We start from the raw sequence: 15,542 nt of genomic DNA, 5'->3' as shown, positions 1-15,542 counted from the left end.
AAAAAGACAGATGCATGTCAGAGGGATACAGACACCGCCAGCTTAAAAGAGCTCACCTGCACAAAGCTGGGGCGAATGCAGCTTGAACATCAAAATTAATATTGATAGCAATGACTCAGAACCCTGTAATAGAAGAATCCCTATTTGTATCCTGATAAATACATAGGAAAAGCACTTCCTTGCGACTGAATGGAAACTCATAAACATAGATAGAATAATGGAGTTAGAAATCGCCATTTGTGAGCCAGGTAATCATCGATTCAGGCAAGAATCATCAATGGTGGCTGAAATAGTTGGGTGAACGTTTGATGAGCACTAGGATATTTTTATAGTCTCAAAGTATCTCCCCACAGATTACCTATTTATTACAGAAGGAGAGACAGTGACTTTCCAGAGGAGAGAAGTGGCAGACCCCACCTTAACCAAATGATGAGGGTTAACATGCCCAGCAGTGGGACGCATGTGCACTGTGTGGCTGGCACCGTGTGACTGGCACCGAGTGACTGGCACCGTGTGACTGGCACCTTGCACCCAGAAGGGCCCAGCTTTGCCGCTGTGCTGTTCCTGCCACATGTGCATGAGAGAGCTTCAGATAAACCCAAATTAAGGCACGTTCTGCAAAATAACTGGCTTCTCCTCAAAAAGGAAAGGAACAAAATGGGGGGGAAGAAAACGAAAGGAGGGGAAGGGGAAGGGAAGAAGGAAATCAATAATATAAAAAACAAAAATAAGGCCGGGCGCTGTGGCTCACGCCTGTAATCCTAGCTCTTGGGAGGCCGAGGCGGGCGGATTGCTCAAGGTCAGGAGTTCAAAACCAGCCTGAGCAAGAGCGAGACCCCGTCTCTACTATAAATAGAAAGAAATTAATTGGCCAACTATTATATATAGAAAAAATGAGCCGGGCATGGTGGCGCATGCCTGTAGTCCCAGTTACTCGGGAGGCTGAGGCAGCAGGATTGCTTGAGCCCAGGAGTTTGAGGTTGCTGTGAGCTAGGCTGACGCCACGGCACTCACTCTAGCCTGGGCAACAAAGCGAGACTCTGTCTCAAAAAAAAAAAAAAATAAAAATAACAGATTAAAGGATATCGGATGAATGACAGTGACAATTGGATGCAGGGAATGATGGTGGATACGATTGTGGACGGGAAAAACATTGCTATGAAGGACATTACTGGGACAGCTGATGAAATTGGAATGAGGACTGTAGATCAGATTATGCTACTATATGAATGTTGTATTTCCTAAAATTGACCGCTGTACTGTGGTTGTGTAAGAGAATGTCTTTGTTTTTCGGAAATAACACGTGGACATATTTAGGGATAAAGGGCATCTTGTCTGCAGGTTACTCTTGAGATTCAGGGAAGCAATTTGAGTGGGAAAGAAAATGGCAGATATGGCAAAATGTTAACAATTAGTGAATCTAAAGAGAGGGTATGTGGGAGTTCTTTATACTATTCTTGCAAATTGTAAGTTGAAAATTATTTCCAAATAAAATGTTTAGGCCGGGCGCTGTGGCTCACGCCTGTAATCCTAGCTCTTGGGAGGCCGAGGCGGGCGGATTGCTCAAGGTCAGGAGTTCAAAACCAGCCTGAGCGAGACCCCGTCTCTACTATAAATAGAAAGAAATTAATTGGCCAACTGATATATATATAAAAAAAATTAGCCGGGCATGGTGGCGCATGCCTGTAGTCCCAGCTACCCGGGAGGCTGAGGCAGAAGGATCACTCGAGCCCAGGAGTTTGAGGTTGCTGTGAGCTAGGCTGACGCCACGGCACTCACTCTAGCCCGGGCAACAAAGTGAGACTCTGTCTCAAAAAAAAAAAAAAAAAATGTTTAAAAACCTGAGGAGAGAAATTATGAAAAAAAAATGTTTATCTGTGTGCCACCTAAAAATCATACTGTACTTTTGAAAATACTGGTTTGGAGCACTGTACTCCCACTTCCAAACGTCAAGGGGAATTATAGGGAAGGGGTAAGTGGGGCCAAATGTGCTCCAGGGTTGGGGATGGGGGTCCTTGGCACAGTGCTGGAAGGGTTACCTTGCACAGTTCAGGATTCAGACAGGGGCCCCCAGTAGCTTCAGTGGAACCAGGTCAACCAATACGGAAGCGAGTTCCCAGGCCACCATTTCTTGTTCCTTCTAAAACCTGCTATGCTTACACTGATTGCTTTTATTTCCCCCTTGCTATTCAGCAGAGTAACCTAGGAACCATATTCAACATTCACATACCCACATGGCTCTGGGGAGTATGAAAGCAGTAATTTTTAAGAAGGGGGAGTGTCGAGAGAGATACTTGAGTATAGTTCAAGTCTTACATTTCTCATTATCTTCTTATGCTCAAAAGTCATTGATTACTGATGAAAATAGCGTATATAGTTTGCATTTGGAATTATGCTTTCAGGACTTTACCTGTGATGTTTTTCTGTGGCCTAAACAAATATGAGGCTGTGAGACTGTGACACATCTTAATGAAGTGGATTAAGGCATTTCTTACATTTACATTTTCATCGAATGAAATAAACATTGTAATCTTTTTTACAGAACATTCTCACATCAAGCCATGATTCGATTTTCTACCTGTTCAGAATATCAAGTTTTGCGTTTCTTTAAACTGTAATGTATTCTTGTGAGCAAGTTGATAAGACAGAAGTCATCCCTGAGATATTTATGATAGTACTTAGAGCGAACTTGTCAAAAGTACTTCTAAAAAGATTGTTTTAGATCCTGAGGAGATATATTTAGTAACTGTATCGAATAAGTTGTCACATAACACAACATTTCATTGATTTATTTGTGTTATTTTTGTGTCTTACTGCAGGCAGAGAACTCAGCCTTGGCTTTGGAAAATGAAAATCAAAGGGAACAGTATGAGAGATGTCTTGATGAGGTAAGAAGGGTGGAGAGGCTCCTGATCAGAGGCCAGACTCGTTAGGGTGCCCTTAATCAGATCTTAGTACACGCGTGTTACCAGCGTCCACAGAACATTAGAGCAAAGGAAAGTTGTCAACATGTGGCCATTGGAAAGGAAGGATCGGAGCGTGTGTGTGTGTGAGCGTGTGTTCACTTGTCTGTGTCCTTCCCCCCTAATTCCCTATTCAGGCATGTATGCTCCCTTTGGTTATTGTTACTCTCGGGCCACAGTTGGGGTGCGCTTCACCGTGTGATAAATGCCTTCTGCCCAGTAAGCGTGATCCCTATGGATGAGATGAGGAAAACCAAGCCGGGGCATGCCACAGCTCCAGGTGGGCGCCATTTCTGAAAGAGCAAGTCCCTGTTAGAGTGGGCGGGACGATATTCCCAGTGGGCAGCCAGAGGGAAAGAATCGGTAGATTGAGAACACACCAGGAAGAGAAAGGGAAGTGAGGAAGAAAATTTGAGCAGAATGGAAGAAGACAGGGCCACACACATGAGTAAACTTGACAAATATTATTTGATGGCAATGAAGGATTGAGGGCAAAGATGGTGGGCATTTGGGAGTTTGTGGGAGGTGAGGGGGAAATTGGCATGTGTGCACATCCTTCATACTCCTGCACACCATCAGGGACCACGCCAGCAATCCAGGCTGTACATTCCTGCTGGGATTGGCCTTTCACCTCCCTGACGTGTTCTCACCTGAGACCTGTCAGTGACTGCAGTCCTTATTTACATGGGGTGACTCCTTTAGTCATCTGCCCCATACCCTAAAACGCACAGTGTTCTGGGAGATTCCACTTCACATACGTTACAATGCAGCTGATGTGGATTTTAGAGGGGAAAAAAAAAAAAAGAAAAACTGCATTTAATCTGGTTCTGTTACTTTAACAAAGGGAATTACCAATATATATTGTCTTTTTCTCCCTACTAGCCATTAGGAAAACCTTTTCCAACAAACTCCTCTTGATATTTTGATATTTCCTGCTCTCTCCATTCCTCTCTTCTCCCACACCCTATCACAGAGTTTGATAGACTATAAAGAACCCTGGCTCAAATCCCAGCTATGACATCAGTTCACCCCTTGATACCTCTCTCCAAACCAGAAGTAGTTTCTCTCTGAGTTTGGCCCCATACCAGTGGTTCTTAAAATATGATCCTTGGACCAGTGGCATCAGCCTCCCCTGGGGACCTCGTTAGGAATGCAGATTCTCAGGCCCCAACCTGGACCTGCAGAATCAGAGACTCTGGGGTGGTGCCAGTGATTTGTGTGTCAACAGGCTCTCTGGGTGATGCAGATGCACCCAACAGTTTCAGCAACTGTCCACATAATAACACAGACCACTTCGTATTAGTTACTTATATGTGGTTAAAGAACTCTCCAAATATCCCCAGAATAAAATAATCTACTTGTTTAATATTGGATATTTTCATGGTTTAATATTCCCAGCCATATACACTGGTTACTCAAGCGAAATGGTGTTTGCAATTCTCTGTCGTGTCAGAACTTAAGAAGACCAGAATGATCTTAGCAATGACCAAAGTTAAAAGCTAACTAAATTCACTAAAGTGAATTGACTCTGACATGGCTCAGAGTCTAGTGAGGCCAAGTTCAGCATCCCTCACCTCTGCTCCTCAGGCTCTTGGTGCAATCAAAGTTTACAGCAAGAAAAACCAAATAGATCCAAGGATTTTTAAAGGAATACACAGTGCCCTTGGGTTATATGTATTGATCAGCAGAGCTTCACTTTAACCTCCTGCGCAGAAATTTTCTGAGGAGATTTTTATCTGTATTCAGAAGTCAAATTTATGTGATTCATATTATAGGAAGTTCTTATTTTTCACAATTCTTCCACAAGTCCTCTCCTCCTTCAAAAAGCTCACAATATTTCATTAAAACTCATAGTCTGTTTTCTGTGTATTCCCCATGTCTGCATTCTGTAGGTTTATCAGAGTGTGTGGGGCAAAATACAAGTTTTCACCCACAAAATCATTTTGTATAACGTTTCCACTGAAGACAGACGTTTTGGAGGGAAAGTCCCTCTGTTCTTAATTGCAAAAATTAGCTGTTGCCAAAGAGGTGACTTGCAGCGAAGAACCACCTCTGAGCAATACAAATGTTCTGTATTCATGACTACTGGCCCCTGATTACACATGCCAGTTGTTTCATAACTAATTGCATGAGGGTAGACCATCCATTTCCATGCGTTGTAAGAGAACACTCTCAAAGGGCTAGTTGAATGTAGTAATAATGCCAACTGGCAATTCTCTTCAAGGCATTTTATACTAATTAGACAAACTAACAAGGTAAGGCCTCATGTAGGTTATTTCCTTGCTAGTGGGTTTCATAAAACATACACGGGTGGATAAAACATCAGTTTAAAATGTTCTTCAATCCTTTTTGCACCGATAGGTATTTTCTGGGAAATGGAGAACATATTGAGGATTTGGGGAAAAGACTTTGGAGTCTGAAATTCCCCGTGTGTGTTCTAATAAAAGGATGTGTTTATTCAGAAGGAAACAGATCCACATGCCTAGATACACAGAGGTGCACACACATCCTGAACTGCTAAGCGTGCACGCACACAAGTGCATGTGCTCACACGTAAGCGCACACACACTTTTCACCATCACCTCTACTGCTTCCTATCTCATCTCCTTGCCTCTCAGGTACAAAGGTAAAACCAAGGATTAACCTCATTTTCCCATAGGACTTTGGAGGTTTTTATGTTTGAGTCCAGTTTCTTAGTCTAGCTGCTTTTGACAGGCAATTTACTAGCAAGTAGTGAATTTCTGTTTATTCACAGTATTGCCTTGGTCACAGTTCCTTTCAAACCAACGTTACCTAAGTAAAGAAGTCTAATGACACATATAAAAATCAGTAAAATAACATCTCAACTCACCACATTGCATTTGGATGGATTCAGTGGTGTCTTAGAACCCTTTACCTGGTGTCGGCCTCACCCAGACCCTGGGAGCTCACGGTGTTCCCAGCCTGGCAGGAGAAGTGAGATGGATGGGTAGTCATAGAGTAATGAGGTGATAGAAATTCACAGACACATAAGCTTCCCTGGGGACTTCGGGAACATGGAGTGCAAGTCACCAGAGGGCAGGAGGAGCCATGGGTGGGTGAGCAGAGAAGGGGCAGACTTGGAAAGGGCATCTTCAACAGAAGAAGCTGGAACACATGAGGTTTAAAATCCCAAAAGGCAAGTAATTCTCATCCTTGCCTGCTCAGTGGATTTACCTAGAGCCCTGTAAACACTGCTGGCTGAGTCACATCTCAGAGATTCCAACTGATTCTGGTCTAGGGTGGGGCCTGGGCATGCAAGTTTTTTTAAGTGCCCCAGGGGATTATAATATTCAACCAAGGTGAAGAACCTCTGCAATTAGATTCTCTGAGTGCTGTGTTTTAGAGAGCATTTTCAGTAGGGGAATGAAAGCTTTGTCCCCTAAGCTTAGATACAGTGGTGAAAGAGCACACGCCCATGTGGAAATTTCAGCTTACTATTGATTCCTCAACAACATCTGAGTTAATACAAAGCTACAAGCAAAAAACTAAAGCATATCCCAGTGTTTCTCAAATTGTGTTCCTGGGAGCCCTCTGCATCAGAAAGATGTGTGGTGATTGCTAAAAAGGCATGTTCTTAGACCTCACTCAGCACTTCCCAATCAGTATGTAGGGGGAGGAAATTGGCGATTTTCACAAACATTCCAGAGGCAGATTTTGCACACAAAGTTGGAGTAACCACCCTCCTCTTCAGACCATAAGAGCTGGTCTCAGGTCCCTATAGTCAGTGAGGATGCCAGAGTTTAGTTCTTCTCCAACTTCCACGCTTCAGCACACAAGAGCATGGAAAACTAGACCTTTGGGTATAGTTCAAAAATAGAGAAAAATACCAGAATTTCTTTTAAACCTGGGGTAAATAAGACAGAAGTAAGTTGTTCAGAACAGTTCTCATCTGTCCCTCTGACCCACATGCTACATGCCTAGACTGGATTGTGGAATCATTACCAGGACATTCTTATGTGTATCCCATACCTGGGCTCTATGTAATCTTTAAAATCAATGTCTTGATAAACATAGATGGAAAATGATCCTGACTGTCACTGTCACGTGCTCCAAAGGCCCATTTCATGAACTGGTCATGAAATTAATAGGTAGTCTACTTCTTGTCTGCCCCAGACTCTAACTACCTTGAGGGTAGTAGCATCTAATAGGTCATTAAATGTGAAATGCACAATTTTGAACCAAAAGTGTAATTTATTATATCACAAGCAAGAAGTAGTACCGTTAATCAAAGTATGTGCCTAAACTGCCAACACAGTTTTGCCATCTTAATGGTAGCTTGTTTAGCTGTTTTAGCCGGCAGCAGAGAATCCTAGAGAGTGAATGGTGATGAAACCCCAAAGGCATTTTCCACAGCTTGTTGAGTATTGAATATTTTTCCTTGCAAGAAGTGGTAGAAAGCCTGGAACAAGTGGTAATCAGTTGGCGCAAGGTCTGGTGAATATGGTGGATGACAGACAGTTTCCAAGTCCAGGTTCTGAGGTTTGAGCAGCGTTGTTTGTGCAACATGTGGTTGAGCATTGTCTTGCAAGAGGATTGGCCTGTCCCTGTTGACCAAACTGTGCTGCTTAATTGCAAGCATCCTCATCATTTCATTCAGTTGGTTTCAGTAGACATCTTCTATAATCAACTGACCAGGTTTCATGAAGCTGTAGTGGATAATACCAGCACTGGACCACCCAACAGATATCATTAGCTTTTTCTAATGAATATTTGGTTTTAGACCATATTTCAGCACTTTATCTTTATTTAACCATCATGCCAAACATTTGTGATTGTCAAAAAGAATCCACTCTTCATCACACATAACAATACAGTGTGGAAATTGTTCACCTTTACCTTGTGACAGCAAAGAAAGGCAAGCCTTGAGATGATTTCTCTTCTGATGCTCATTTAATTCATGCAGAAACCATCTATCAGCTTCCTTACCTTGCCAATTTGTTTCAAATGGTCCAATGTTGTTATATTAGTAACGTCAAATCTTGCCACTAATTCATAAGTAGGTTGAGATGGATTTGCTTCTATTACAGCTTTCAGCTCATCATTTTCTACCTTGGTCTCAGGTCACCCACATGGCTCATTTTCAAGATTAAAATCACCAGAATGGAACTTCTCAAACTGTCAACATACTGTGTGTTCATTAGCTACATCCTTCCCAAACGCTTTGTTGGTATTTCAAACTGACTGCAATACATTGGTTCCATGAAGGAACTCATATTAAAAAACAACATGAAATTTTGACTTATCCATAGTTTTACAAAAATTGTTCTTAAAAATTTTGACAGATAATCATAAGCCAAAACATATATTTGGAAGACTGAGGATGTACCTTTACAATAAAAATAAAACAAGAAGTGTCAAAGTGAAATGTCAGAGATATCAACTTTCAAACTTAGTACTTAAGGAAATCAGACATTTCATACTTAATAACCTAATGCATTCTGTTGCCTATTATTTCTCCAGGACCCAGAAGATTCTGGGCCCCTGCTAGGTGTTTTTATGCATCTATGTCAAATGACTGACTGAATGAATGGAGAGTATCAGCAGGAAATTAGTTTCCAAATTAGTTTTCCCCCAAATTACACATACACATTTAAATTAATTTCTTCAGTTATCTCTTCAGAGATGAACATTCATTTATTATGTGCCACCCCAAAAGATAATCCAAAGACTAAATCACCTTTAAAAAATAGTAGTTCTACTTTAAAAGACTGATTTGAATTAAAAGAGACCACAGGGCTTTGGATTAGGAAGACTCAAGGTTCAAACACTGGTAGAGCCAACCCATTTCTGTGTTCTATGGGGCAGTGTATTATTATTATTCCAGTTTCTTAGCTTCTTGTTTGTATCTTACAGGATTGTTTTATAAGATAAATGAATAATATAGGCACTTAGTGACTTATATTTATACATGTATATTATGTGTACCTACACATGTGTCCCTTATTCCTTTACAAATTAAAGCTCTTATTCTTAAACCATTCTTTCTTAACTGCTTACTTTTGAAAATACTCTCTGAAGTTTGACTGGTCTGATTCACATGTAACATCTGTGGGGTGCCAACTTTATATCAGGTCCCATTTTAGGTGGTTTTTCTGATTATGTCTGTCATCACTTGCATTTTTCACTACTTTAGAGGTAAACCCTTCTCTCCTGTCTTACTGCTGAGAAAAGGCAGGTTGCTCCCCCCTTCCAGTACGTGGCAGTGTACAAAATTAACACGGCCAGTTTTTAAACTGAAGTCTTCCTTGCGATCTGGTCCAATATTCCTCACGCTTTCCCCCAGCTGCCTCAGCACAATAAACCAAGCTCAGAAGTATAGGAAACTTCTCCAAAGCACATTTTCAAAATCACGTGCTTTTTTGGACCAGGTTTTCAAGGTACCTTGCTAACAGAACAGTTGCTTTGCATGATGAAATAGCACGTGAAAGTATGGAGGCAGGACCATGAGGCAGAAGGAGAAGCTGTGAAAGACCTTCTGAGTTGTTCATTTCCCATTCCCATCAACCTGAAGCTCCCTGCTCTTGGCCATCTTCTCAGAGTGCTGGGAATTGGATTCCTCTCCAAATAAGCTCCCTAGCGTGGCTTGTCATTCAGTCTCAGGGTCTGTTTTGCAATAAAATCACAGACAACTCCACAGCCCCAACTTTTCCTCCTCCTGCCTGCGCCCTCCCAGGGGAATAGAGTGGAAGGAATCAAGGCCCCTGGAAGTTTGGCAGGGAGGAAGAGCAGCCAGGTGTCAGAGGAGCTGGCTTGTAGTCCTTACTGAGAAAGAGGCAAGCTGTACTCAGGCCCTCTCCTGGGCATCTCTATCTCACCTGCGGGCCTGCTCCACCTCCTGAGAGCCTAAGGGAGGGTGTACAACAAGCCGGGGCCTGGAGGACTACCAGCTTTGTTCAGTACAGCTCGAGTCCCTCTGGCCCAGCCCGGCTGCTATTTTTCGTGTCTTTGGAGAGGAAAGCCGGCAGGTGACACTGGAAGTGATTTGTTCTCATTAGCTGGGACTGCGGGTATGAGATTATTTGCAACTCAAGTGCTTAGGGCATAATGCTGGGATGAGGGCAGAGGCATCATTCCGGGCATCATCCTGTGAGTCTGTTAGAGGTTACAGGCACAAGTTCCAAACAACTGTTCTGTTGATGCATCTGGGAAGTTAGCCGTTAAAAGCAGTAACAAAACCTAGGACACTGCCATTATAGACAGTACAGAGGGAAGCATTTGTACAACCTGCCTATTCTTCTGCAAAGAACCTTTGAGTCCTCCTGGGTAATATAACCCTATGTCCTCAGGTAAAGAAATAATGCATTTGTGTATCTTTGTTCAATTTTCAGGTAAAGCAGACAGTTGTCCAAAGTACATGCCAGAAGGAACTGTGTCAGATGTAGAGTCTGTAAACCTACAGGGCAACTGCTTGGATTGCAGATATATAACTTATTTCCTCCTGTGGGCTGTTACAGTTAGGATATTAGTCTATGTCTCCTGGTAAATCATGGATAGAGCTATTTTATGTGACTGCTGTTGCACAGAATGGTTTAAGTGTGAGACCAGTTGGGAGAAAGAAAAGAAAATGTTGATATTGGGCAGTTTTATGAGAAGGTAAATCAAATCCAAAGTTTGAGATCCAAAAGAAGTAAATTATTTATGGTATGAATTAACTTTGGTTCATTGTTCCTGATTCAACCTGCATGAATAGTTCAATTCTTCTGTTAGGTTTTATTTGCCAACAATAAAATAAATGATATATAGTGTGACTTTAAATTCTTAGTTACTTATGAATTGGAATGAGTGTTTAAAAACCAAAAGATTTTCACAATTATGCTATTCAATTTGTATGGGCTAAATAACAGTTATCACTGCTGTGATCACTTATAAATAAAGTGATAAAAGAAAAATAAGACACTAGTTAATGAAAGTATGGTTTGTTTTGGTCAGTGATAGTTCTCGGGTATACTTAAACTTCACTGAAAAAATACTTAAGAATACTTTTTCTCCAAAACCATAGTTAGTTTCAATGAAAGGCCTTTCTTTTTTACTTATTACCAACAGTGTAAATTTGAAAGTCTTCTGATGGAAAAAAAAAGCTCTCTTGTGTATACAGTTTAATCAATTATGGGCAATCTGATTCTAGTCATTTACTGCTTGTGGTGTGAATGCCTTCTAATCAAAAGTTGATGACAGCCTGTGTTTTAATTTTCTATGAGACTTACTGGTAGCCAACTGTCATTAAAGATGTGCTATTTTGTCAATATTGAGTCAAGAAACAATTAAGCTCCATGAAAACATTGTTACTGTATAATCTGTTCCACTATACCAGACAGGGAAACAAGTACAAATAGTTTCGGCATCACCAAAAATAAATTTGTTACCATGGCAAATGAGGATGAACATGTGTCCCTCAGTCTTTGGTTGAATGTGAGAATTACCATGATGATTAGGCATTTATCACACTGTGTTACAACTGTGTTCTTGCCAACCTGCTACCCATTATCACTCTTTGAAGTTAAGAACCAGGGCTCAGTCATCTAGCTTTGCAAGTGGATACTTAGAAAATTTATATTGAATAAGTGAAGGAAGAAATGAATGAACCAGAAATATCTTATATCTAGGATAGTTAGATATTCTGACTTGGTCTTTAATGCTGTCAGTTTCAGTTATCACACTAAATGTTTACATTTTATGTATTGGCTGAAAAATATTACCCACTTTACCTGTCCACCTTAATTGTATCAACATTAGCTATGTGTGTATATAGGTTTGGTGTTATGTGGAAGTTTAGTAGGCAATTCTATGTCAAGTGTCTTGAAATCTGCAGATGAAATAGAAATCTTAGCACAAATATATATAGAAATGGTAAATGGTTATCTGGAAAAATGCCAGATCCTTGAAATACCAGGGGCATGTTACCAGTTTTACACGTAGCCCTTAGCTGGGATTGGGTTAAATGCCTATTCCTAAACCAGTCACTGATAAGGAATGGAATTGCCAGGATTGGCTTAGATCTGGGCAGGTGGGAGGATGACAGAGGGGATGGGTACATTCACACCTATGGGGTATGGTGTGCACTGTCTGGGGGTTGGGCAGACTTGTAGCTTTGACTTGGGTGTTGCAAAGGCAATTTATATAACCAAAGCGTTTATACCCCTGTAATATTCTGAAATAAAAAAAAATAATAATAAATTTTTAAAAAGAAACAAACCAGAACCAAAGACAAAAAAGATTCACTGCTTTGGACTGAGGAGAGACCCAGCTTGCCCTGTTGCCGAAAGCTGTCTAATACTTGAAAAATATTAGGGTTGTTAATATATTACTAAGAATTATATATGGTTGTATATTGGAAGAAACTCAAAATAATAGTGACTCTTTTATTTCTTACATAGAAGTTTTGTAGATAGTACAGCTCTATGACATCATCAGGACAAGGCTTATCCTATTTTTCTGCCCAGATACACTTAATATGTAACTTCCATTGTCAAGGTACCTGCTGAAGCTCCAGCCATAACTGTAATTCCATGTCCCAGACAGGAAAAGGAAAAAGAAGGGGAAGGCCCCTTCTTCTTAAAGACTTCCTATAAATCCCAGAAAATAGTCTACTTCTATCTTATTGGCCAGAACTTTGTCACATGGGGACACTTAGCTACAAGAGAGGCTGGGAAATGTAGTTGAATGTGCCCAGCCAAAAAAATTGGAGTTTGCCACTCAGGAAGAAGAGGAAAATGGATGCTGGAGTATACATCTACCAGATTCTGTTCCAGGTAGCAGTGACAACAGGATGGCATAAGGAAGACTCTGAGGTTGAAAGCAGGGCACATAGGATACAGTGGGTTGTCCCCATTCTCAACCATTCAGCCTAACTCTATTGCAAGTAGTTTTTAGCAGTGAAATAGACAGGAAAAGGATAGGAAGGAGAGGCAATAAACATTGTAAATCAGCAAAGCATAGAAACTGTGTACAGATAATTAGGATCGGTTTTGTACTATATCATTTTTTTAGCCTTCTTGGAGTACTTTACATATGAAAGGATATTATTTTTCCAAATATGGAAATGTGAAAGTCAAGGTATGAATGATCTTTCAAGCCTAACCGTCTTAATTAGCAACAAGGTCACCTTTGGAAAAAGCAAAATATTGCCAAGAAGGATAGGCTTATTATGAAAAGAATACAATCCTCTGGAAGTGGAGGAAAAAGGCAAATGAGATGCTAATTAGCTGCAATAAGCTGTGGGAAACTTATGGGTACATTAGAATCCGTACATATAAAGGCTCATTATTAATGGCAACTTTTTTCTTTATTTTTTAAGGTAGCCAATCAAGTTGTTCAAGCTCTGCTTACTCAAAAGGTAGGTCACTTTCTGGCTTTGGTCTTTTCAAGGTACTGATATGACTAGGTTGGAACTCATGTTGTCAAACTCAGAGATTGTGATTTGATAGATGCAATACTTTTGTATTTATTCATTAGGTTAAAACCATGTGGTTTTAGATGGGATATGCACTAACATCATTGATCAATAGAATCATGAAATTCAAACCCTTGGTAAAGTAATAGAAAGCCTTGTGCAGATGAAATATTTCCACGTACCCAGAAGAATAGCCAGCCTATCGTTTTTATTTAGTAAATTACAAACTTTAAGTAAGTTGGTGGATTCTTCCAATTCCCATAAAATGAATATCCTTTTTTGGACAGCATTAACTGAAGCCTAAAATTCTTCAAGAGATCTTTGAGGTTAAGGAAGTTATTTAATTTCTCTGAGCTTTAGTTTATCTTCTGCAAAGTGGGCATAACAATTCCCACCTCCCACTATGGCTGTGGGGATCCTGTGAGAGGAAGCAGCTCGAGAAGTTCCCATAGGAATCAGTTTGTGGTAATTATAAAATAAATGCTAACTACTGCACATGAGATTTCTGTACCTACTCCTCTGTTACATCACTGTTCTGCCTTCAGAAAACATAAGATCACATCTTGGGAGCACACAGGGTAAATGCAGGTCATCATTTGCCCAAATCTGGCTTGTTTGGTGAATTTTACTGCATGTTTCCCATCTCTTGCCAGAATGTTTCAGAGAAGCTAAATTCTATTAATAGTTCCCTCAGATTTTGTTTATTTTGATCTGTTTCTCTGTGAAATAGGAGACTCCTTCTCCAAAAGGAACTCTTAGATCATGCAGAATATTCAGGAGGATGTGACTAACGAGAGCAAAATAATTTATGCCATTTTGACTTTCTTAACTGAAAATAATTTTGTTAGAGGTTGGCTGCTTCTCATGCAGATAAATAGATATTACCATTAATTTATACTGCACAAGCATTGTGATAATATATTTGCTAGATTTTCTCCCCTACTACTTTTATCAAAATGCCATGCTTCCTACTTGCAAATAATTTTAACTGTTTTATATTTTACACTAACATGAGATAAATAAAGAGATTTGAGTACACTTATGTGAGTTAGAATTAGGTTCCATCATGAGTGACAGAGACCCAAATCGGGGGTTGCTTAAATAAGCTAAAATGTTAGTTCTTTTTCATATATAAATCAGTAAGTATGCAGTACAGGACTGGTATGGTAGCTCTGTTCATAAAGTTTATAAAGCCCCTGGCTTCTATTTTGTTATTCCATGTAATGTGGTCCCCATTTCCAAGGTCACCTCATGGTCCAAAATGATTGCTCTAGATCTGGTCATCACATCCACATTCCAGCCTTCAGGAAGGAAAAAGCTGAAGAATATGAAGAGGGTAAAGGGCATACACCAGCTGTCTTTCAAAGGAAGCTTGCCAAAGCTTTTCATGCATCCCTGCTTACAACTCCTTGAACAGACCGTAGTCACATAGCCACACCTAATGAAGCTAGCAAGGAAGTCTTTGTGCTGGTGTGTGCCCAGCTGAAAATTGACTGTCATATTTCTGTGGAAGAAGGTTAGAAACAGATATTAGAGGGCAACTTGCAGTTTCTGCTGCAATATTTTTGAAAGGCTTCTCTATTTGAAAGGCTTTAAATTCTCACTTGTTTTCCTCCTGGTGGAAAGTCTGTGCTCATTTAATTACACATCTAAGGAATGAAGGGAGTGCGGTGCAGCACCATGTGCAACTATTGAAAGACTTCTCGTGCCTGTCTTTTTCAATGGTACCTCAGGACAAGGAAGCCGTCGGTACAATAAAGAGGAAAACAGGGCCATTCAGGTCAGCCACACACACAAAAAAATAGCTACACAAATCCAAGTAATAACCAGTAAACAGATAAATCTACCTTGGCACAGTTAAGCAGTGAGGCATGGAAAGACGTGCTTCTGTGAGGGAGCATACCTCAGGGACGCCACGCGGCAGGAGGAGAAGCCGGGGGCTTTCGGAGATTCCAGAAGAATCATGTTCTGCAGAAATGCGTGCCTTACAGTTTTTATAGGGGCTGTAAAATGGCTGCAAAAGGGCTAAAGTTTCTTTTTAATTAAGAGCACAATATAGGAAATAAAATGCACTCCAAATGCAGATGAGAAAACAAATTCTAAAGAGGAACTGTAATGACACAGAGTAAAAACAGAAATCTTGAGTGATTTATTCAAGTCACACACAA

General features: G+C 40.5%; 1 protein-coding gene across 1 annotated transcript in view; it reads left to right on the top strand.

The window, feature by feature from the left end:
• NCKAP5 (NCK associated protein 5) overlaps positions 1-15,542 on the top strand; it is a 919,491-nt gene that overhangs the window by 731,674 nt on the left and 172,275 nt on the right. The window contains exons 8-9 of the mRNA XM_012740059.2: positions 2,820-2,888; positions 13,279-13,317. Of these exons, the coding sequence (XP_012595513.2) occupies positions 2,820-2,888; positions 13,279-13,317 (108 nt within the window). The remainder of the gene's footprint in view (positions 1-2,819; positions 2,889-13,278; positions 13,318-15,542) is intronic.

The sequence above is a fragment of the Microcebus murinus genome, chromosome 8, assembly GCF_040939455.1.
Source record: "Microcebus murinus isolate Inina chromosome 8, M.murinus_Inina_mat1.0, whole genome shotgun sequence".
NCBI classification, from domain to species: domain Eukaryota; kingdom Metazoa; phylum Chordata; class Mammalia; order Primates; family Cheirogaleidae; genus Microcebus; species Microcebus murinus.
This window is presented reverse-complemented; position numbering and strand designations above follow the sequence as displayed.